Source organism: Larus michahellis, chromosome 18, assembly GCF_964199755.1.
Source record: "Larus michahellis chromosome 18, bLarMic1.1, whole genome shotgun sequence".
In the NCBI taxonomy this organism is placed as follows: Eukaryota; Metazoa; Chordata; class Aves; order Charadriiformes; family Laridae; genus Larus; species Larus michahellis.
Genome location: NC_133913.1, coordinates 6965563 through 6988759, shown reverse-complemented (window position 1 = coordinate 6988759; position 23197 = coordinate 6965563). Strand labels below are relative to the sequence as shown.

The 23197-nt window shown below is 50.6% G+C and overlaps 1 protein-coding gene and 1 gene segment (V, D, J or C); one reads left to right on the top strand and one right to left on the bottom strand.

Moving 5' to 3' along the window:
• Window positions 1–306, top strand: LOC141732677 (feather keratin Cos2-3-like). The gene has a single exon (XM_074561965.1). The coding sequence runs from the start codon at window positions 1–3 to the stop codon at window positions 304–306; it is 306 nt and encodes a 101-aa protein (XP_074418066.1).
• A 2014-nt stretch (window positions 307–2320) lies between these two features.
• LOC141732602 (T cell receptor alpha variable 26-2-like) lies at window positions 2321–17627 on the bottom strand. The segment is given in 6 exon segments: window positions 2321–2334; window positions 3265–3329; window positions 4332–4437; window positions 15163–15231; window positions 16851–17138; window positions 17576–17627. Coding segments are annotated over 6 exon segments (594 nt in total).
• Between the last annotated feature and the right edge of the window lie 5570 nt (window positions 17628–23197).

The window sequence follows — 23197 nt, the reverse complement described above, 5'->3', positions numbered from 1 at the left end:
ATGTCCTGCTATGACCAGTGCCAGCCCTGCCGGCCCTGTGGCCCCACCCCACTGGCCAACAGCTGCAATGAGCCCTGTGTCAGGCAGTGCCAGAACTCCACCGTTGTCATTGAGCCTCCTGCTGTGGTGGTGACCCTGCCTGGCCCCATCCTCAGCTCCTTCCCACAGAACACCGTTGTGGGATCCTCCACCTCTGCTGCTGTTGGCAGCATCCTCAGCTGTGATGGAGTGCCCATCAACTCTGGGTGCTGTGACCTCTCTGGTATTTCCAGCCGCTACTGTGGCAGAAGGTGCCCCCCCTGCTAAATGCGCTGGTGACAGCCCTGACAAGGACCCCCAGGAACCTGATGCTGGATTGAAGACAAAGCTCCTGGCCATTGATTTTAGGGAGGCTGAGCAGCCATTGCTGCCCTTCCAAAGGAGAGCTGCTGGGGTTCGCTGAAAATCTGGCCAAAGTCTAACTTCCGTGCCTTATTCTCTCTCCCATTTCTTCTGGTATTTTTTGTTCTTCTAGGCCATAAGACCTGCAAAGCCACCATGGGGCATCTGCTGGCCCCTCACCCTCTGTGGGATAGGCCTGTGGGATTTCAACTGTGGGCAATGGCAGCAGAATTTTGGCATCTGCTGGTCCTCTCCCTGCTCTGGCCACCTCCTCTACAAGTGAACTTCTTTCCACCTCAGAGTCATTAAAGTTTTCTGCATGCTGACCTCTGCTTCCATGTCATCCTTTTCATGGTGGACCTTGTCTTGTATGCCAAGGGAGAAAGGCATTGTCTTGGGTGGTGGGGGATAAGTTGAGGGCACAAGCAGAAGTAGAAGGGGAGAGTGGGATATGGGGTAATGGGTCCCTTCCATTCACTGTCCCTTGGTGCTGAGGAAGATATACTCATCTCCTCCACAGCCAGTGGGTATCAGGCCCTGTATTCCAGCATCTCTGCTCACATGGAATCTCTTGGCATCAGAACACGTCCTGCAACAAGGAGACTGACCATTGCTTTCCCTTAGAGAGTGCTCCCCAGTGCTGCTGGAGGCTCTGAGAGGTCAGAAGCTCACAAGCCTGTGCAGAAGGGAATTCCTCCTGCTCTGGATAGCCCTGTGGTGGGAAAAGAAGCTCAGTCAGAAGATAGCCGCCAAGGATGCAGGAGCGAAGATGGTGTGAGAAAAAGCCTTCAGAACAAGCCCTGACCTTCTCATCCTAATCCTCCAACTTCTCCCCTGAATGAGGGAGCATGGCCTGAACCTGAGGGCAAGGATAGTAAGGGCAGGCCACCCATACACCTTCTGCCCCCAAAGAGTCCCCTGCACAGCCCAGCAGTTGCACAGATGTGCAGGGCTAAGGGGACTCCCAGGTTGATGTTGGAATCACAAAGTATCTTTCCCCTAGGCCAGCTCTTCTCCTGGCAGGGCATGTCCACCTCTGCTTGGTGGTCTGCTCCCCTACCGAGATCTTGCATAGAGATGTACAGCCTGGTCACACTGCAGAAGAAATGGGGCAGGGCTGCGGGAAACCTATGAGGTACTGCATGAGAAGGGCTCCAAGGATGGGGGGAGTGCAATGGGGAGAGCAGGTCCTCCAGATCTCAGCACACGGCCATGCAGCAATTGGAGGGTCCGCATGGTGGTTCTGAGTATTTTTGAAAATTATTGCAATCATGTAATTCCAGGAAGGAGCATTGCCAGAGGGCAGGTTTTCCATCTTTCAGATGCTTTCTCCAGAAAGCAAAGAGCAGCAAACGAGGAACCATTGCACAAACCCCCACAACCTCCTGCATTGCCCATCAGCTCACTAGTGCCATTGGGCAGAATAGCCACATAACCCCTGGTGAAAACAAGGGAACCTGAGAGTCTTTCACCACCCTTCTATTTCCTCTCAGGCCACTGGCACTGTCCCCTCCTGGAAGAAGATCTTGTCCTGCAAATCCCTCAGTGTACAGGGGAAGCAGCTCTGCCAAGGGACACCTGACGACCCCTTCCCCAACTCTGAGACACATCCCCTCCATCCCCTGGGCTCTTGCACAGCCAAGGAAGCTCCCTGCACCGGGGTGTCATGCAAAACACAGAGGTACAAGGCACTGTCAGAGAGCTCGACTTTCTCCAGCTGTAGGAGGCTGTATTTCTCGGTGGTGTTCAGCACGGTGGTGAGACGGCCACTGGGCTTGTAGCCAGCTGCTGCCTGATAAGAGATACACTGTGGGGCTTGTCCTTTTCTGTGTTTGTACCAGAGCAAGGCATCAAAGCTGGAGGTTTGGTAGGTGCAGGTGGTTTCAAAGGTGTCTCCCTGCTTCACTGTGACTTGTGCTTCTTGCTGGGTGACAGTGGTCTATCCCATGGTGCCTGGAAGAAAAAGAGGGTCAGTGACTGTGCAGGGAAAGACTCTGAAATGCAAAACAAGAGGAGATGCAAAATGTCAGAGGAGCAGGCTCCCTTTTCCTTTCTCTGCAGCACTAGCCCCATGGATGGGTACAGCAAGGCGGTATCTTTGAGCAGGCAGCCTCACACCTCAGCTCAGCGTGGATCTCACAACACAGTAATGCCAACTACCTCACACAGGGATACCCCCAGAGGAGAGCTGTGCTTTCACCCACACTTTTAATTTCCACTCTCCTGCTGCCTGGAGTGTCCAGGGAAGAGCCTGTGGTGCCTGGCCCTCCTGTGCGGGCTCCAGGTCACCTCCAGCATGGTGAGAGATCATGGGAACACCTGTGAGCACTTTCATGCTGCTCCCCATTCCCTGTCCTCTCAGGAGGCTCCGAAGTCAAGGTAGGGAGGGAAAAGAAAGCCCAGGCACTGAGGACTTGCAGGAGGAATGGACAGTCCAGGCAAGCTGCATGACATGCACCAGCCTGGAGAGAGACTGGGACACCCTAAGAGCGTGAGTGGCATGAGAGAGCTTTCATGTCCCTGCATCAGCTTTCAAAAAACCCTTGTGTGAAAACACAAGCCAAGGTCAGAAAAGGTGTACTACCAAGATAGAAAAGAGCTTCTGCAATGGTATGTCTGTGAAACACTGGGCCCAGAGAGATCAGAAGAGAGAGGCAAAGAGAGGTGGATGGGTGGCAAGAGAAAAGGAAAGCAAGGGGTCTATGATGGTCAGGAGAGGAGCTCTTTCTTCTTGGTCTCATCTTTTCTCTATGTAGCAGTATCTTGAGAAAGCAGTTGCATTTGCCCATAATTCAAGAGCAGCTCCCCGCAGAGACGTGTTGAGGGGGTGTGGGTCTCCTGGGAAGAAGAGGAATCATGCCTCCAGTCAAAGACAATCCTTACCCAGTGGTTGCCTCAGGAAGGCAGAGAGGACGAGATACCTGAGGTGCATGCTGAGACCGATCCTCCTGCATGTGTGAGAGAGATTCAGAAAACCCACATGTCCCCACCAAGAGCCCCGAGAGAGCAGAGCTGCCGGAAATGGCTCTGCAAGGGGAACAAAGAATGAAATGGGGAGGAGAAAATGCTTGTTCTTAGCACATCTCAAACGCCTGTGCTGCGGTTTTCTCTTCCCCAGTACTGGCGCATGTTGCTTCTGCAGTCAACAGCTTCTGCCTTTGCAAGGTGAGGGGTTAAAGGGGGATAGACCTGCACCTGGTGACCCACCTCTCTGACACATCCCCCTCTGCAACGTGTTGGGAGTGTCTCCTTCCCTGATGCCTGTGTCCTCTCTCTCTCCATCCTCAAGCCCTTGGCTGGGTCAGCCTCTCCTGGCTCCTGCATGGTGTCTAGTCCCAAGCTCCTTTCAGCATACCCAAACCCGCAGGTCTCAGAAACACAACGGTCAACACCCCCACACCCTGCAGACACCAGCTGCCCTACTCAGCCCAACGAGGCACTGGGCACTTTCTTCCTCTGTCCAAAAGAAGATGTCTCAGGAACCAACAAATCAAGTTTCCTGCCACACTTCCCATCCCATCTCATAAATCGTTCCCATCTCAAGCTCATTGGGGAAAAAAACACACTCAAACCCAAAGAGACGGTCCTTCCACTTGACCATAGCCCTTCCATTCTCACTTTCCTCAACACAGGTAGGATCTCCATTTGTCCTCTCCTTACTTTTAGCATTTAACAAACCAACTAACCCAACTGTCTTTACTCTTTCCATAGCATAGTTTAGGTTGGACAGCACCTCTGCAGGTCACCAATTTCAAGAGCTTGCTCAGAGCAGGCCATACCTGCATGTTTGTCAAAGCCGGAAAAACCGTTTGTCTGGCACCTTGCTTCCTGATGCTGCACTTGCAGAGCACAGCTGGGAGAGGGACTCCTTCCATGGGAGGCAGGTCCCAGCTGGGGGGACCTGAATGGGAGCCTTCCAGGCCAGGTGAGGACCCTTGGAAAATGCCAACCTTTCTGGGAGGTTCTCAGGGCACAAGGCTTGTCCTCCCGGTGCCTGTGCAGTGCTGGGCACAGCCTTCTGCCACCACTCCTCTGACTCTCCCGGCTGCTCCAGTGCTAAAAGCAGATGAGGAGATGGTCACCTCAGCAGAGCAGCTCCCTGAGCTCAAATGAGCCACGTTCACTGACAGATGTTGGGGCTTGGCTCAGGCAGCTTGAAATCTCCTCCTGATGCCACCTGCTAATTAATATTAGTTTGTCTTTTGAAGAGATGGTATTTATCTTAAGGCAACTTCATCAGGCCAGCTTCCTCTCTGGTGGCCCAGCCCCAGCATTTGCAGCTGCAGGCCATGGGGCTCACCCCCCGCACACAACCCTTTGCTGCCATGTGAGCGTGTCAGGGCAGCACCTCTCCCTGCACTGAACCTGGAACTGGTCCCAGACCTCCACAACTGCCTTATGGCAATCACCAGGGATGGGCCGGAGCTTGCAAAACGTCGGGATCATTTTGACTTGTAAAGTGGAGAATGCCTGGAGCTGCAGCAATAGGGATGGTCTTGAGCTTTGACTTTGTCTCTCATGGACTGAATTGGTATGTGAACATGGTTGAATTTCAAAAAAAGACCCCGCTGCTTGGACCTCAATACACCTTCTCTCTTTCCTGTAATTGAGAACACAATCAGTTGAACTACTTCTGGCCAACGCACAAAAGCCCAAAAGCCCTCTGCTGTCACTAAATCCACCAACAGTGGCTGGCGCCTCATGTGTCTTCTTCTTAGCAGTAGGCTTTCGAGGACTTGCCTGAAGTTGTCAGGGGCACAGGGGCAGAGAGCTGCCCGTGGAGTCCTGCTTCTCAGAGTGTGGGGAGAGGCTGGGCTTCCTCATGTGCATATGCATCTGTCTGCACCTGGGGGCATATTTGTGCCTCTGTATTTGCATTTGTGTGGGCATTTGCAAATGCACACGTGAGAGTGAGTGTCTGCCAGCGTGTGTGTGAACAAGGACATTTCTGTTTATGTCTGTGCATGTGTTTGTGTCCACACACATTTTTGCAGGTGTGGAGGTAAGTGTTTGTGTGTTGTCAGTGTGTGTGTGTTTGTATGTCTGTGGGCACACATGTGAGCAGACGAACACATGTCTGTGTTTGTACAGTGTAGGAATGCATCTGAGAGAAAATGGTCATGTGAGCCAGCCTCCCTACTATGAGAGATTAGATTAAGAGCAAAACAGGTGGTAGAAGATGGAATTAGTACATGGGAAAAACGGGAACTGAGAAGGCAGAAAACATGTTGTGCTAATGACTGAGCAATTTACTATGAGAATTCTTGTAACCAATCTGATGCGTGAATGAATTGCATGGACAGCGCGTGGACAGTGTAACCAGCTAATCAGAAATAAGGAAGTGGCATGTACGGCTACAACACAGGGTATAAAAGATGATGATCTGTGCTTAATAAACGGCTTCTGTTGACTCACATTGGATCGTCTGGAGTCCAGTTATTTCTCCTCAGATGGTGACCCCGATGTGATACCGATTGGCACTTGTCTTGAGCAACGGAATGCAAGGGGCGGAAGACCCAGAAGGAGATCCACCAGCTGGAGGACGGCTCAGCTGGACTGAGACCGGGCGGATTGGGCGGCAACCCGGAATAGAGGAAGCAGATGACGTGGCCATGGACACCCAGAGAGAGGTGAGCAGCCGGGGCAGGAGATGGGGCAACAAGTAACAAAAGAAGAAGGGGCTATACTAAGACTTCTCCTGCATATCCCCTCTAAGAGAGGGGTGAAATAAGACGAGCGTATGCTCCGAAGGTTGTTAACCTGGTGCAGAGAGAACGGATTCGCACCAGAGCCCCAGACAGCTTTTAAACCAGAAATACAGGAGGCTGTTGGGAAAAAACTGTGGGAAGTGATAAGTAAAGGCGACAAAGAGGCATCACCATTAGCGACGACATGGTGGTTGGTGTTATCGACCTTACAAGATATGAAGGCAGAGCGAGCCATGGCAGCCGGGGCTTTTGCAGCATTAGAACCCACGGGAGGGGGATCAAACTGGCCAGGTCCGAAGGTCTGGGACGATCCCCTGCTGATCCCCTCTGCTCCACCTGAGGCCGATGGAGGAGGCAGAATGTCAGCAGAGAAGGACAGAGCCGGAGCGTTTGCTCCTGCCATTGCCCGCCTCACCCCCTCCCCTCCCCAGTCGTCTCCCTGAGATAAAAGTGCTGGTTTTGTATGTCTGCTGTGTAAGTGTGTGTGGGCACCAGCTTATACCTGCTGATCAGCATCTGTGCTACTGTTTGCTTTTTGTTGTGTGCAGTGTCGTTAGGTGACTCCACTTGAGCAGGTGTTCTGCCCAGTGTGGTACTGTTCTCGTATGCATCTAGGGCTGACACTCTGTTAAGTGAAGAAGTTTGTATATACACAATGTTTAGACGTAAGGTGAGCGCGCCCCAGGCAGATACACCAGGATGGGCTGTAGAACCGATGGAAGTCCTGAAATATTGGGGGAGTTTTCACGAGCCGACACGTTTACACTCTCGGGAACGGCTTGCCCATGCAGGGCGTATCGCTGGTTGTTTGTTGTTTGTCTATAAGATCATGGTTGATTGGGAAAAGGAGTTGAGACAAAGTCTATAGGATGCTCTGTATGAAAATGAGAAACTTAAGGAAAAATGAGAAACTGATCTCTTGTTGCAAAGGCAGACTTTTATGTCAGTCGTAAGTGATGGAAAAAAAGAAAAAAAGAGAGAAAAGAAAAAAAAGAGAAAAGAAAAAAAAAGAAAAAAATGAAAAAGAGAAAAAAAAAGAGAAAAAAAAAGAGAAAAAAAAAAGAAACCAAACAGGAACAATTAGATGGGAAATGTGCCACATTAGCACAAAAGTATGCCATACGCATTACAAGAAAGCATGAGAAAAAGAGAAATAGGACACCTGATTCAAAGCAGTACCATAGAGATATGTTTTTGGGTTTTTTCCTATATGTGTATATGTTATTGCATGCCTTAGTAGATTGCTCTGTGTTATACCCTGTGAGACTAAAATGAACCCCAGCAGAAGCGGTCTCTTGAGCAAGGGGGTGGAATATGGGAAAGCAACGGAAGATCGGCGAGGAGGATTGTAAATACACTCAAGGGACTCGCACCTGGGTGCTGGAAAACACATATATCACACCAATCGTTATTCAGTCTCGGGTGCTGGCAAGAAAAACATTTGGATGACATAAGCCTGTAATGGACTCACAGACACCTTATCTAGCTGCTTGAGAATCTTGGCCTGTTGTGGAAGAAGATCAAAGCACAGTACCAGTGAGAACAGGGAGTCCGCATGCGCTCTTGCTAACAAGGACTTTTTTGCTGCCAAGGATTCGTGATAACAAGGACTCTCTTGCTGCCAAGGATAAGTTTAACAATGCTACTAGTACCGCTATTTCTGAGTTATTGCTAGATGTAGATAGTATTCGATATGCGATGTTGCAAAACAGAACTGCTACTGATTTTTTGCTTTCAGCTCACAGACATGGTTGTCAAGATTTTAAAGGACTGTATTGTATGAATCTAAGTGACCACTCCAAATCCATCCATGCCCAGCTGCAGGAACTGCACCGACCGAACCAGCAACTTGTGGAGACCACTTTTGAAAATCTTTTTGCTGGATGGACTCGGGGGTGGGGTTGGTTGAAGCAAATTATACTCATTGCCTATGTGGAAGGAATTTGTCTGTTATGTTTAGTATGCTGTTTGCTGTGTTTAATAAGCATTATACGATCAGCTGTAAATGCCGCTTTGCATCGTACCCTTGTACGAGTTGTAGAATATGTTCTCTAAAAACTATGTGTGTATCCATGAGAACCTGACCTTCACAGAAGAAGATAACAAGAAGGGATTACAACAATGTAGTCACGTATCAGACAGCTGCTGTTAGCAAAGCTGGATCATGAGTTTGGTGAGACTCGCTGCATACGCTGGCCACGTGTGCAGAGACTCTAGCCTGTACTTTTCTACTTGATCCAGTGCAGGAGAGTCTGGTGGGACTCGCTGCGTGCACTGGCCATGCATGAAGTGACTCTAGCCTGTACTTCTCCACTCAATGCAGTGTAGGATATAGGGGGGCTGTCTCGGGTCAGAGAGGGGGAGAGAGACATGAGCACACTTTGAAGATACAGGGGATGCCCTGAAGCACTGTGTCTGCCCCCGCCCCTCCCCCCATAAGTTCTATGTTCATTAACCCCAACAGCTCCGAAGGCATTACAGCATGTTGCAAGATAAGATATAGTCTCCTACTGCTGCAAGACACATTGAACACCTTCCTACAAGAATTTCAACTTTATGCCCTGATAGGACAGTGCACTCACAAAGAGCCTGACTTCATTAGAGGGGGTATTTTTGCCACATACCTTTTCAAAACCAGTAACTATGATGATTGAAATGTTACCACGATTGTTTTTCCAGGGTCGTTTGTGCTGTCACCAGCTTTCTGGAATGGATCCAAGCCACATACATGTCCCCATCAAAAAGGATGACCTTGACCCTTGGTTATCACAAAGTCTTAACCTTCTTAGTACATTATATTGGGCAAATAAATTATTCTTTCCCCTAGCACAGATTATTACAGTCACTTTCACAAATTCCTTTACAGCCACGCATCCTGCTAGCACCAAAGCCTCTTGATGGCACCTGTTCGGTGTTTGTAGATGGTTCAGGGACACAGTAAAGGCCTTTGACTTATTTCAATAGGAACTGTTAAATGTAGGCAGAATCTCAATATGCTACTGGTATTGTTCAAGGACTTGAAGGAGCATTTATAAAACAAGTAGAGAACCAATTGTTATTTAGTCTCTTACTGCAATTAATGTTGCTTTTATGAAAAAGACAGTTTCGTTATTTTATTGTCCACATAACGCTCTCATAGCTGTTTACTTGGTCCTTTAACTGAGGGAAACACAGTTGCGGATTATCACACTGTTGGTAACAACTTGGAACATTATGCAGCAAGCTGAAATGTCGCGTGATTTTTTTTTTTCATCAAAATGCGAAGGCATTGAGGAAGGAATTTTCTTTAACACAACAACAAGCACATGATATTGTGTGAACTTGTGCTGATTGTCAACCATTTATACCTAACTTCAACCCCGGCATCTGTCCCCGAGGGCATGGACCTTTGGAGTTCCGGCAGACTGATATAACCCATGTGTCAGAATTTGGAAAACTGAAATTTATACACCTGAGTGTAGACTGTTATTCAACTGCAATTTGGGCAACTGTGCAGACTGGTGAATCTAGTAAACATGTACGAAAGCATTTGTAACGCGCGTTTGCAGCCTTAGGTGTACCGCGTGTGATAAAGACTGATAATGGCCCAGGGTATGTAGCCTGTTCAACAGAGGTATTTCTACAGCTGTGAGGCATTACACATGTGACTGGCACACCACATTCTCCGACGGGTCAAGCCATAGTGGAACGCATGAACCAGTCTTTAAAAAATTTACTTCAAAAACAAAAAGGGGGAGAGCAAGGGCTGAGTCCTGTAGATCGACTGAACAAAGCCGTTTACGTCCTGAACTTCCTACGCCTTCCTCAACACTGCCGTGTACCTCCAATCGTGCGGCACGGCGCAGGCCTGCAGAGAGATCTGGGAGATTTTAGGCAGGAAAATGGCATGGTAGCAGTTAAAAACAGTGTGACAGGGAAGTGGGAAGGACCGTGTAGACTATTAACCTGGGGTCGAGGATATGCCTGTGTCGCTACAGATGCCGGAACCAGATGGGTACCAGCCAAGCGGATAAAGCCCTGGTTTGAGCAGACGGATTCAAATGAGTTACCCCACAATACCAACAACGACAATGAGGGCTGAAGAAGTGCAGTGCCCTAGGTGTGGAACTGTGACCCATAGATCCTTGTGCCTTGTGAGGATTGTTGAGGCCGGTGGTGGTTTGAAAGACCACGTGCTGCCACCCGGTGTGCTGTGTGTTTTAAATCCGGTGTGCTGTGTATTTTAATTTTAGTGTGCTGTGTATTTTAATAAGGAATTAGGTAAAGTGACAGGGTATGCTGTCTGTTTTTAATCCGGTGTGCTGTGTATTTTAATTCCGGTGTGCTGTGTGTTTTAATAAGGAGTTAAGTAAGGTGACAGGGTGTGCTGTGTGTTTTAAATCCAGTGTGCTGTGTGTTTTAAATCCGGTGTGCTGTGTGTTTTAATAAAGAACTAAGTAAAGTGACGGGTTTAATTCGTTTAGCTATTGCAATAGAGTACATAGAGTCAGGTTCACCTCAACACGAGCTGGCTGAGCGACAGGAGATTAGGGAAGTCTACCATTCACAAGGATTGGTCAAGGTGTGGCATACAGTGCTGTTACGCAGTGCTACTGCCAGAGGTTTGGTCGGTTCCAGAGGACTAGTGGGAACAGATAGTACGTCACTGTAGCAACAGGTTCGGTCATCTACAGCGCAGAAAGAAGGGCAAGGGTACTGATATTTGAAGATGCCATTGAGAATTTGTGTCGGGCTTATCCTTGTGATTGGAAGTTGCAGCTGAACACAAAATTGAGAACCCTTGGTATTTCGGCTTCTTTTAATACAGCAGGATTCAATTCAGTTTACCCAACATTTAACATGACCCTAGTGAACTTTTGTGGAGACACCATAGGGGTGATGATTGATTTTTGCTGTTGGCTCAGGGTCATGGATGTGAAGATTTTGAAGGTATGTGTTGTATGAACCTTTCTGACCACTTATCATCCATTCATAAGCAGTTACGGGAGCTGAAGGATAACATGTCCAAATTAAAAGTGGTTAAAAACGGTTTTGATGATTGGTTAAGCTCATGGGGTATAACGGGATGGTTATCAGATTTACTAAAGCAAGGGCTCATGCTATTGTTGGTTATAATATTATTGATTATGGCAGCCTTGTGTGTTCTCCACAAAGTGACTGACATGATAGAAAATGCCATGCATAAGGTCTGGCTGGCAGAGAAGAAGAAAAGGGGGTATTGTAGGAATGCATCTGAGAGAAAATGGTCATGTGAGCCAGCCTCCCTACTATGAGAGATTAGATTAAGAGCAAAACAGGTGGTAGAAGATGGAATTAGTACATGGGAAAAACGGGAACTGAGAAGGTAGAAAACATGTTGTGCTAATGACTAAGCAATTTACTATAAGAATTCTTGTAACCAATCTGATGTGTGAATGAACTGCATGGACAGCGCGTGGACAGTGTAACCAGCTAATCAGAAATAAGCAAGTGGCATGTATGGCTACAACACAGGGTATAAAAGATGATGATCTGTGCTTAATAAACGGCTTCTGTTGATTCACATTGGATCTTCTGGAGTCCAGTTATTTCTCCTCAGTACAGGAGCTTGCATATATATCTAGGTGCAAGTGTGTATAAGCATATGTGAACACTTATGTAGTGACAAGTCTCAGGGGTGAACGTGTGTGTGTGTGCGCCTGCGCAGGGGTTCCCATGTAACTGAATGTATATGCACATGTATTTTTATGTGTGCTGGCATGTCATAGAATCTTAGAATATCCCAAGTTGGAAGGGACCCATAAGGATCATTGCGTCCAACTCCCTGCTTCTTGCAGGACTACCTTTTCTGCCGGGCAGCTCTCCAGCCACACTTCCCCAAGCCCATGCGTTGCTACAGGCTTGGGGAAGTGTGGCTGGAGAGCTGCCCGGCAGAAAAGGACCTGGGGGTTCTAATTGACAAGCGGCTGAATATGAGCCAGCAGTGTGCCCAGGTGGCCAAGAAGCCAATGGCATCCTGGCTTGTATTAGAAATAGTGTGACCAGCAGAAGTAGGGAGGTAATTGTCGCCCTGTACTCAGCACTGGTGAGGCCACACCTTGAGTATTGTGGCCAGTTTTGGGCACCTCAATATGAGAGAGATATCGAGGTGCTGGAGCGAGTGCAGAGGAGGGCAACAATGCTGGTGAAGGGCCTGGAGAATAAATTTGATGAGGAGCGATTGAAGGAGCTGTGACTGTTTAGTTTGAGGAAAAGGAGGCTGAGGGGAGACCTCATCACTCTCTACAACTACTTGAAAGGACATTGTCGAGAGGTTGCTGCTGGTCTCTTCTCACAGGTAATTAGTGATAGAACAAGAAGGAATGGGTTCAAGCTGCAGCAGGGTAGGGTTAGGCTGGACATTAGGAAAAAATTCTTCAGAGAAAGAGTGGTTAGACACTGGAATAGGCTGCCCGGGGAGGTGGTGGATTCACCATCCCTGAATGTGTTTAAGACTTGTTTAGATGTGGTGTTAAGGGATATAGTGTAAGGGAGAACTTCATAGGGTGGAGTTGATGGTTGGACTCAATGATCCTAAGGGTCTTTTCCAACCTAAATGATTCTATGATTCTATGATTCTACCTAAAACTAAACCATATGACTAAGAGCATTATCCATACGTTCCTTCAACTCTAACAAGCTTGGTGCTGTGACTACTTCCCTGGGGAGATTGTTCCAGTGACCGATCTCCCTTTCAGTGAAGAACCTTTTCCTAATGTTCAATCTGAGCTTCTCTGATGCAGCTTCATACCATTTCTATGTGTCCTGTCACTGGTCACCAGAAAGAGGAGATCAGCACCTGCCCTTCCACTGCCCCTCCTTGAGGAAATTGTGGACTGCAATGAGGTCACCCCGCAGCCTTCTCTTCTCCAAGCTGAACCTACCAAGTGACCTCAGCCACTCCTCCTAAGTCTTGCCCTCGAGACCTTTCACCATCTTGATCACCGTTCTCCTGGACACACTCCAATAGTTTGCTGTCCTTCTTAAGTTGAGGCGCCCATAACTGCACACAGGACTCGAGGTGGGGCCACACTAGTGCAGTGTAGAGTGGGACAATCATCTCCCAAAAACAGCTAGCTACGCTGGGCTTGATGCACCCCAGCACACTGTTGGCCCTTTTGGCTGCCAGGGCACACTGGTGACTCATATTCAACTTGCCATCGACCCAAACCCTCTGACCTCTTTCCACGGGGCTGCTCTCCAGCCTCTCATCCCCCGGTTTGCATGTGTAACCAGGATTACCTCATCCCAGGTGAGGAATCTGTCACTTGATCTTGTTGCTTTTCATATGGCTGGTGATTGCCCAGTGCTCTGGTTTACCCGGATCTCTCTACAAGGCCTCTCTACCCTCAAGGGAGTCCACAGCTCCTCCTGGTTTAGTATCGTTGGCAAACTTACTCAAGGTACATTTGATTCCTGCCTCCAGATCATTTATGAAACCATTAAAGAGGACTGGCCCTGAAATTGAGCCCTGGGGAACCCTGGAACATGGACTAAACATTGCTAGAGACCAGAGAGTGGAATAATTGTGGGGAATTGCTGCTGATGTCATTGTTGTGGAGGGACGGGGCGTGGAGTGTGTGTAAATTGCCCACCTTAGTGGGTGTTGTGATGGTGTTATTTCAATTTTGGTGTGAGGAATTCTTTTTTGTTGATGTAAGAGAAGTTTGTGAACATTGTAGATTGTGTGATGAATGCATCTATTAAGGACAATTCTCAAATATGCGATTCACAGAGGCGAGGGGTGGACTGTATCTGGTTTATTGGACAAGGGTTTGGTATCAGGGAGGCTGCAGGGGTGGCTTCTGTGAGAAGATGACAGAAGTTGCATCTGTCCCATGTTGAACAGAACCAGCTCCAGCCAGCTCCAAGACAGGTCCGCCACTGACTAAATCGGAGCCATCCAGCGATAGTGGTAGGACCTCTATGCTAACATATTTAAGAAGGGAAAAAACAGTTGCGCAAGAGCAGCTGGAAGAGAGGAGTGAGAATAGGTGAGAGAAACAGCCCTGCAGACACCAATGTCAGTGAAGAAGGAGTGGGAAGAGGTGCTCCAGGCGCAGAGCAGAGATTCCCCTGTAGTTCATGGTGAAGACCATGGGGACGCAGGCTGTCCCCCTGCAGCCCATGGAGGTTAGAGGTGGAGCAGATATCCACTTGCAGCCCATGGAGGACCCCACACCACAGCAGGTAGATGTGCCCTGAAGGAAGCTGTGACTCCATGGAGACCCCACGCTGGACCAGGCTGCTGGCAGGACCTGTGGCCCCATGGAGAGGACCCCACACTGCAGCAGGTTTTCTGGCGGAACCTGTGGCCCTGCGGGGGACCCACACTGCAACAATCTGTGCCTGAAGGACTGCAGACCATGGAAAGGGCCCATGCTGGAGCAGTTCATGAAGAACTGCAATCCATGGGAAGGGCCTGTGTTGGAGCGGTTCACAAAGTCTCCCATGGGAAGGACTCCACATTGGAGCAGAGGAAGAGCACGAGAAGGAAGGAGTGGCAGAGAAGAAGCGTTATGAACGGACTGCACCCCCCGTTCCCCTTCCCCCTGAGATGCTTGGGAGGAGGAAGTAGAGAAGTCAGGAGTGAAGTTGAGCTTGTGAAGAAGAGAGGGGTGGGGGGAAGGTGCTGTTAGATTTGTTATTTTCTGTTATCCTACTCGGATTTGATTGTCAATACATTAAACTGATTTCCCCAAGTCAAGCCTGTATTGCCCGTGACAGTAATGGCTGAGTGATCTCCTTGTCCTTCTCTCAACACATGAGCTTGTTCTCTCTTGTTTCGTCTTCTTTTCTCCCCCCGTCCTCCTGAGGAGTGGGGGTGACAGAGCAGCTTGGTGGGCACCTGGCAGCCAGCCAAGGTCAACCCAACCCAAACAGGCCATGATCCTGCTGGCCCAGCATCTCGGTAGAACTGGTCAACAACCTTCTTGGTGCAGAAAGGGCACTGCAGCAGCAGAGCCACCTGGGCAAAGATGACCATAAAGCCGACTGTGCGTGCTCCCAGTGCTGGCAGGAAGCAGACTTTCTTTGTCGTGACAGCATTTTTCACCGAGCAGCTTGCATATGGTGACAGAATGATCAAAGGACGTGGCTGAGAGGATCAGGAACTCAGTCATACCTAGGAAGAAGTGGGAAAAGGAAAGCAGGAAACACAAATGATGGAATGCCTCCAGCATCTGGGGACAACGGTGGTGGCACAGCAGATCTCCAAGAAGGAAAACCAGCCAAGGAAGAGCTACCTCAGGATCCTGCGGTGACAACCATGAGGCTATTCCCACTATGATTAGGAGATGCACGGAGAAGACAAAGACAAGCAGAAGCATGTGCCCCCTGGGGAGGTCCCCCTGTTTGACTATATTGGTGTTTCCTTTGGGGCAACGTACTGCCCTGTTTGAAACAGCTTTGTCATGTCCAGAAGGAATCAGCTACCTAGGCAAGAGGGAGGATCCAAAGGTGTTCTGGGGTGAATTCTTTGTCTCCATTGGTGTCAGAGGAATAAAATCAAGCACTGCTGCAAAGCAAGGGAACCACTACAGCCCAGGTGAACGTCTGGCCCTGACAGGGCTGAGGAGCAGGTGGTAGGCCACAGTAAAGAGAACTTGAAGGAGCTCTTACAAACATTTATGGTTCGCTGGGGTGGATCCTTGCTGTGTAAGGGATGACTGCCATTGCAACTTATTCTACGTCTGTGAGGCATTTCTGAGACAAAGCTATCAGGCCTTTACGGACAGGCCAGAGGATGCCACGTTACCCAGAACACTGGGAGCACTTTATGGGGAAGCAAGAGAATCTTGTAGGAAACACCACACTCCCCTCCCTGCCTTGCACTGAGCATCTCAGTCTCCATGTGTCTGCTGACCAAGGGGCTGTCCGCTGCCTTCAGGAGCACAGATCCACAGGAGCCATTGATGAGAAATGGGGCTGAGCCCAGGCACTGACTCCAAGGAGGACCCGGTGATGCCGGTGCTGGGGCCATGGTGGATGCTGATGCCACGCCCAGTGCTGGTGCTGATGCCGGTTCCGGTCAGGTGGGGGAAGCCCCATGGCGCAGGGGACGGGGACAGGGAGCAAGACAGATCCTTCACTCTGTGCCTTGGAAGCCTCTGCCCATGGGTTTGACCACCTCTGTCAGCTGCTTGAGTCACACAGAGTTCCCCGGGGCCTGGCTGGAGCCCACAGCCTCTTACCAGAGGCCTCCTGCCAGCTCTCATTCCCTTCAGACCTCCAGCCCCTGAGGGCAACTCAGCAAATCCCTTTCTGACTCATCCCTCAAGGAGAAACCTGGCATGCCTTGAGGCTGCCAAGCGGTTTACCCTGTCTCCTGGGCCCCAGCTGCCAAGGTGCTGAATCCTGTCAAAGAAGCTCCTGGTCTCACCACTGAGCCCCTGTGGGGAGCGTTTGAAGGTGCCTCTGACCTCGACATGCCCTTCTCCTGCCGCTGGGGAGCTTCAACTTCTGACCCCATGCAATGACTTTGTAACACTAGCAGGAACATTTGGGCAGGTGTCTGAAATTCTGTAGCTGGCGGACTCAGTTTTCCATTGTATATCTGAGCTTTTCCAGGGGAACGAACTGTGAAACCCCTTCCGGTTGTCCGGAGGGGACCCGGCGGGCGGAGCGCAGCGCCCCCTGGCGGGCCCGCCCAGGGCTGTTCCTCCGCCCACAACACACACGCCCGGCCCCGCCCGCGACGGTTCCTGCCCGGCCGCAGCCCCGGCTCCTCTCCCCGTGGGAGACCCACGGCACAGTAATACACCGCCGCGTCGCCGCGCCGGGGCCGGGCGAGCCACAGGGCACTGGAGCGGTGGTCTGCCGACACCCACAGCCGCCCCGGCGGGTCCCGCAGCTCTTTGGAGTCTTTTAGGCTGCTCACGAGGTATGCAGGGCCTCGGCCCAGGAGCTGACGGTACCAGTGGATGAAGTAGGTGATCTTTATGTTGGGGTGGGAGCAGTTGATGCTGATGCCGGCGCCCTCGGTGGTCTCTGCCAACGGCTCTTGCTGCACCTGGGTTCTGCCTGCAGCCACTGCCAAGAAGAAAAGAAGAATCACTTTGCTTCAGCAGGAAATGTCATGCACCAGGAGAGGGGAGAAGACAGGTCACTGATGATGGGGATATGTTCAGAGAACAAAGTATGGAGAGAAAATTTCTCTGAGAGTGCTTGGTTGGAGACAAGAATGTAGGAGGGATGTTTGGAAGAACAGAATAAAGACGAGGAGAAAGGAATAAGGAAAAGATATGGACTGGGAGGAATGGATGGATGGATGGATGGATGGATGGATGGATGGATGGAGTAACAGAGTGAGACAGGTCATCTGGGAGGGAATGTCCTCATTGAGGGCAGAAGGGATGTCTGTAGAAAGGAGAACAGAGGGGGAATAAGGTTCGAGAAGGAGCAGGAGAGCCCCGGCTCCAGCGCTGGTAACACACAGCCCACTGCCTGCCGCCACCAGCCCCACACACCCAGCAGCAGCACGGCCAGCCCCGACAGCCCTGCGCGCCGGTACCGCTGCATCCCGCCGCTCCGCCGCCCGTGCCTCGCTGCCCGCCGCCAGCCTCGGCTTTCTGCTCCTGCCACGCCCCCTTCTCTCCGCCGCCTCCTCTACTCTCCTCTCCGCCTCCGCCAGTTCCGCCCCGGGGCTCAGCCCTGCGCCCTGAGCAGGAAGGCGGCACCGGGGCAGAGACCGGCCGGAGCGGAGCTGCCCGCAGCTACACCGGCTGTGAGGGAGGGCGGGCACGGGCTGTCCCCGGCACGGGCACCTCAGCCACGGGGACGCTGGTGGCCTGGAAGGAGCCAAGGGGAGGGCAAATGGCACAGCAGCAGGGCATGGCAGGAAGGTTTGGAGGTCAAGTGCTTGCTATTTTAACAGTACTCTTATTTTCTCGAATATGTCTCGGACATTCTTGGACAAAACTTGGACATTTAAAACCAGATGTGGAAGGGAAGGGCACGGGGTTCTGCTGGATGCTCTCAGGTAGCAATAGAAAAGGAACAGTCAGCTATCGTGGCTACACTAGAGCCTCAGCTCAGAAACAGCAGCTCCACGGAGAGGGGAACCTGCCCTGGCTGAGCTCTCCCAGCAGAGCTCCCTGCCTCTGATCTCACTAAGGTCTCTCAAAGGCAAGGGGGAAAGCCCTTGGCTGTACTGTCTCCAAGCTTGATGTGAGCACAGGGCGACCGATATTCAGGAGGGGAGATGGCCTTAGAAAATTTCCCCACTGGGCACAGCCCTTGTCAGAAAGAGGGTCTATACTGGACAGCCCTGTGGGACAGTAGCTGGCTTTGGGGGATGTGGTCTTGAATCCACTGTCCCTTCCCTCCCAGGGACAGTTGCTGGGCTCAGACTGAGATTCCAATGTGGGACATGATGGACCTTATTGGCTGAAGTCCAAAGTGGTCATTAGTTCTTTGGCTTTCCTGTGCAAGCCGCAGGGTCTGTCCTTCCACTCACAGCACAGCAATGTCAGGCTTCATGTTCCTTTCATTCAGGACCTGTTTGATCCAAGGTCTCAGCCCCTGCCTGTCCCCGCACCAGGTTGATAAGCTACATAAATACGTTTGGCATTGACATGGACATGAGAGAGAGCCATGTCCCACCCCCGACACCACCGACACTGCATTGGAAAGAAGTGCACTCAGGGGCAGCCAGCACAAGGTGGGCAGGATTGCTCAGCCTTTCTCCTTGCCCAGAATGCAATCCGCATCCTTTGAACTCTCTAGCATTGGGGAGAGCAGCTGTGCCCTGGCCTGGAGAGGCCGTGCTGAGGAACTCTAAATAGTGTCACACTGAATTCAACTAAGGATCCAAAATGGAGTGAAACCATCCTCGTTGTGGCCTGAAATAGGCAGCAGCAGAGTGTGAGCTCTGCAGGGGCAGGAGAAGGAGGTGTCAGGAGGCAGGGGCTACATTTCAGTGCCTCTTCCCTGGATACACCTCCAGCAGGCTGGTGCCATCACCGCTCAGCTGCACTCGGGCTCCTTTTGCCCCGGGGAACATGCTGCTCTGTGGTGCTCATGGATAGAGCAGCGGACAGTATCCCTGCCATAACCAGCACATGCCCTCTTGATGAGTGACACACAACGACACATACACACAGGCTCAGGCACGCTGGCATGGAATCATGCAAAAATTTGTGTTCCCATGTGCATTCACAAAAACCTGGCTGCTTACAAGTACACAAAAGACAAGAACACACATAGGAACACCATGAACCATGGATTCTTCTGAGGACCCCTGGGAACCGGGCAGTATTAGGCAGGGTGGGGTGAAAACCTGGCAGTGCAACACATACATCTGGGGAAGCAACAGTAAGTGACCATTGGGGTGAGATGAGGCGAGATGAGCAGAGTGACCCAGGCTATTGTCATCTGCTCTGAACCTGTCCAGCACTTGATCTGAGTCTTCTGCCCACACTGCTGCATTCCTGCCCTGGAAATCCTGGGGCCTTTCATCCCACTGATGACAGCCTTCACTGGGGAATGGGGAATGGGGAATGGGCATGGAACAACTCTGGAAATGAAAAGGCAGCAGTGCAGGAAACCAAAGCACAGCCCATATCATTAGCTGCAATGGTTTGCACTCAAGATGAGCTTGTGCAAAAATTGTTACCTCTGCAAAGGATGCCTCTGGTGCTGCGTCAATGAAGGGCAGGTATAAAAGCCAGCCCAAGTCCCTGCTCTCTCCTCCACTTCTCTGGCCTTCTTCTCCTTGGGGACCAGGTGAGTCTGAAGCTCCTTCTCCTCCTCTTCCAAAGTGAGATCTCTCCTCGATGGACCTCTCAGCTGATATTGTCTCTCTCCATCCTTCGGTTTGCGTCTTCTTGTCATGCTAGGGGAAAGCAGGGAGAAGGTCTGCTTAGAGACAAGCTGAGTGGTGGCGGACAGGGCTTTTGGTTTATGCTCTAGGAGACACCTTCCATGGGCCAGGCTACTCTTTGTAGGGTGATGAAGACTGTGTGTCTCCTGGCCAAGATTCCAGCTCCCCAATCAGTAGTGGCCTTGGCTCCTTTCTGAGGGGGTAACAAGGCTGCTCCTCACCCACCCTTGTGCTCTGTTTCCTCCTTGATCCTCTGCAGGTGCACCTCCAGGCCCTTGAGACATGTCCTGCTACAACCAGTGCCAGCCCTGCCGGCCCTGTGGCCCCACCCCACTGGCCAACAGCTGCAATGAGCCCTGCATCAGGCAGTGCCAGAACTCCAGTGTTGTCATTGAGCCTCCTCCTGTGGTGGTCACCCTGCCCGGCCCCATCCTCAGCTCCTTCCCACAGAACACCGTTGTGGGATCCTCCACCTCCGCTGCTGTTGGCAGCATCCTCAGCTGTGATGGAGTGCCCATCACCTCTGGGTGCTGTGACCTCTCTGGCATTTCCAGCCGCTACTGTGGCAGAAGGTCCCTCCTCTGATAAAGATGCTGGGAAAGCCCCAGGGAGACATCTCGAGCAATGCAGAACATGATGCTGGGCAAGGGATCGAGATTTAGGATGTGTTTTTGGTGTAGCTGAAGAGCTTTGCTTTTCTCTCCCTTTTCTTTGACTGCTTCAGTTCCCCTTGGCAGTAAGGTGCTACTAATGCCAGCCTGGTAGGGACCTGCTGTCTCCTCTCCCTCTATGGGGCAGGCAGACAGACAGCATGCAAGAACTTCTGCACGGCCAAGGACAACAGAGCCTCTGCTGCTGCCCGTGGGGCTCCATGAACTGGCAGCCCCCACCTGGAGTGACTTTGTCTCCCTCTTTGGACTCATTAAACTTCTGCTGCATTCAAGCCTGGCCTCCATGTGGTCCTTCCCTCTGTGGACACTCCCCAAGCTACCAAAGGAGAAAGGTGTTGCTCTGGGGTGGAAGGGGGTTAGAGCACAAGGAGACACGTCTCCATTCTCAGAGGAGTGGGAGGCTGGGACAGCCTGTAGTGGCTCCTGTTTTGGGCACCAACCCTTGAAGCTGAGGAAGATATCCTGGTCTGCTCTCCTGCCAGTGACCATCAGGCCTTGCCTTGCTGTTATCTCTGCCCACAAATGTCCAGAAAGGCAGGAGTCCCTGAGGTGTCAGCAGCCCCATGAGCTCTTGAGGAAGGGCCTTCCTCTTGCTATGGCCAGAGCTGCTCTGGGCTGTCAGAGGGTCAGTGTGGGGCTACAGAAGATGATTTGTTCTGCAGAATGGCAGGAGCGGTTAAGCAGGAAACAGCCCTTGGGATGGCCCATAGCTGCCATTCCACCTTCCTCTCCCCTCCATCGCCCAATCCAGGGGCCATGGCCAGTAGGCATCGGGAGGAGTAGCAGGGAATTGTCATCCATGTTGCCGAATGTGTTGAGGCTGGAAACCGGAGCTAAGCCTGTGGGAGCTGAGGGTAGTCATCACAGAAACGGGGACAGTGAAATGGTATATTTCTGAGGGAGATCATATTGCTCTGATACAGAGCATGCAGGGCTGATTCCTTCCTTACCTGTAGGGTCTGAAGGACTGGCCTAGATTCCTCTAGAGGGGCTGAGAGCTGGTGTCAGGAGTCCTGGTTCTCAGTGGTGTGTGTGCATGATCGTGGTTGTGTACATGTTCCTCTCGCTGTACTCATGTGTGCACTTGTAGTAAAATTGATATTAACTTGAAAAGTGAAATATAGCATGTATCTGAAGCAACCAAGGGAACCTGCCGCTGCTGCTAGAAGCCATCTATACAGCGCCAACCATGTTTCATTAATTATAGAGAAATAGTAATTTGACATGATTAATCTAAGATTAGAGGAGAAGTAGTTAAAAGGTAATTTTGGTAGGGGGAGACCGTGACCACCGACCCATTGATACCACCTATTTAAAAGAGAAGCACAGACGAAGAGGACAGAGTCTGCATACCAATACATAAAGGAAGCAAAGAAACCTTGACCAATCATTAAAGAGAATAACAATGAATATGTATCAATTATTAGAATATGTAATAATCAGTGTATGAAAAGGGAAATTTTTGAAACTAAGATGTGCTCCCTTGGAACGAGCACTCCGTTTCTGCGCAGTAATGGAATAAACTTGGAAATATCTCTGCTATGTGTGTTATTGGCTTGCACACCGGGTAAAGAACCCAGATTTGGGACAACACATTCACACATACATGTGTGTGCCTGTGTGAGGTGCACTGTCACAAATGTGAGCGTGCAGCAGTGTTCTCTATGGGTATGTGTTCTGGCAATTGTATCCATGTGTATGTGCTTTGGCAGACTGTCATGGGGGGAGTGATTAACTTCACTCGTAAGAGAGAAATAGTGAAATATTTATTTATATGAAACAGTAATTTAACAAAGTTAGTAGTGAATGCAACAGTGTTTTACGAGCTTCAGTAGAAGGGTACACTTGTTTATTTACTGCATAGAGGACAAGGTCAGACAAGCTGTCAGGGAAACCCTCCCATTGAGTCACGAGGTTCAGAGACAACTCCCTTGCTTTCTAAATTCCATCTCAGAGAGGAGTCTGGGCGTGGCTGGATGCAGCCCTAGTCCCAGACTGCTCAACAGTTTATGTCTAAAGGATTATATATGTGCAATCAATCCTTTATATCACTTAGCTAAGATTTCAAAGTTTAGCATGCTATTAGTCACTTACCAAGAATCTGTTGCGGCAAGGAACCTCTCGGCCTCGAGGAGAAGAACCTTAAGTGGGTGTCCCCACTCGAGGGGAGATCCTGGCACGCAGTCCACTATTTATAGAGTAAGAGAGTTGTCCTATAGTCATATTCGCATGGGAACAAAATAGCTAGGTCCCCACTCCAGACAGTGTTTTGACTGTGTTGCCAGCCATCCCTCAAAGTCCAGGTGCAACTCATCACAACTCCCACTGATGGTTATGGCTTGAGCAGCAGCCGAGGTGGGGAAAGGGGGAGAGCACACCGCCATACACATACACACATGGAGGAGGGTATAAATGTGTGTGACTGGTCTGTATATTCGTAATTGTGCATGTGCATGCCTGTGAGTCTGCATACCTCTGTGTGCGCATGGGTGTGCATGTGTGTGCACCCATGAAGGTAGGTCAAAGGTCTTGACGAAATCAAGGTACACCCCAGGCAGTACCCCTCCCCTTCCCACAGTGCCTCTCATGTCCACATA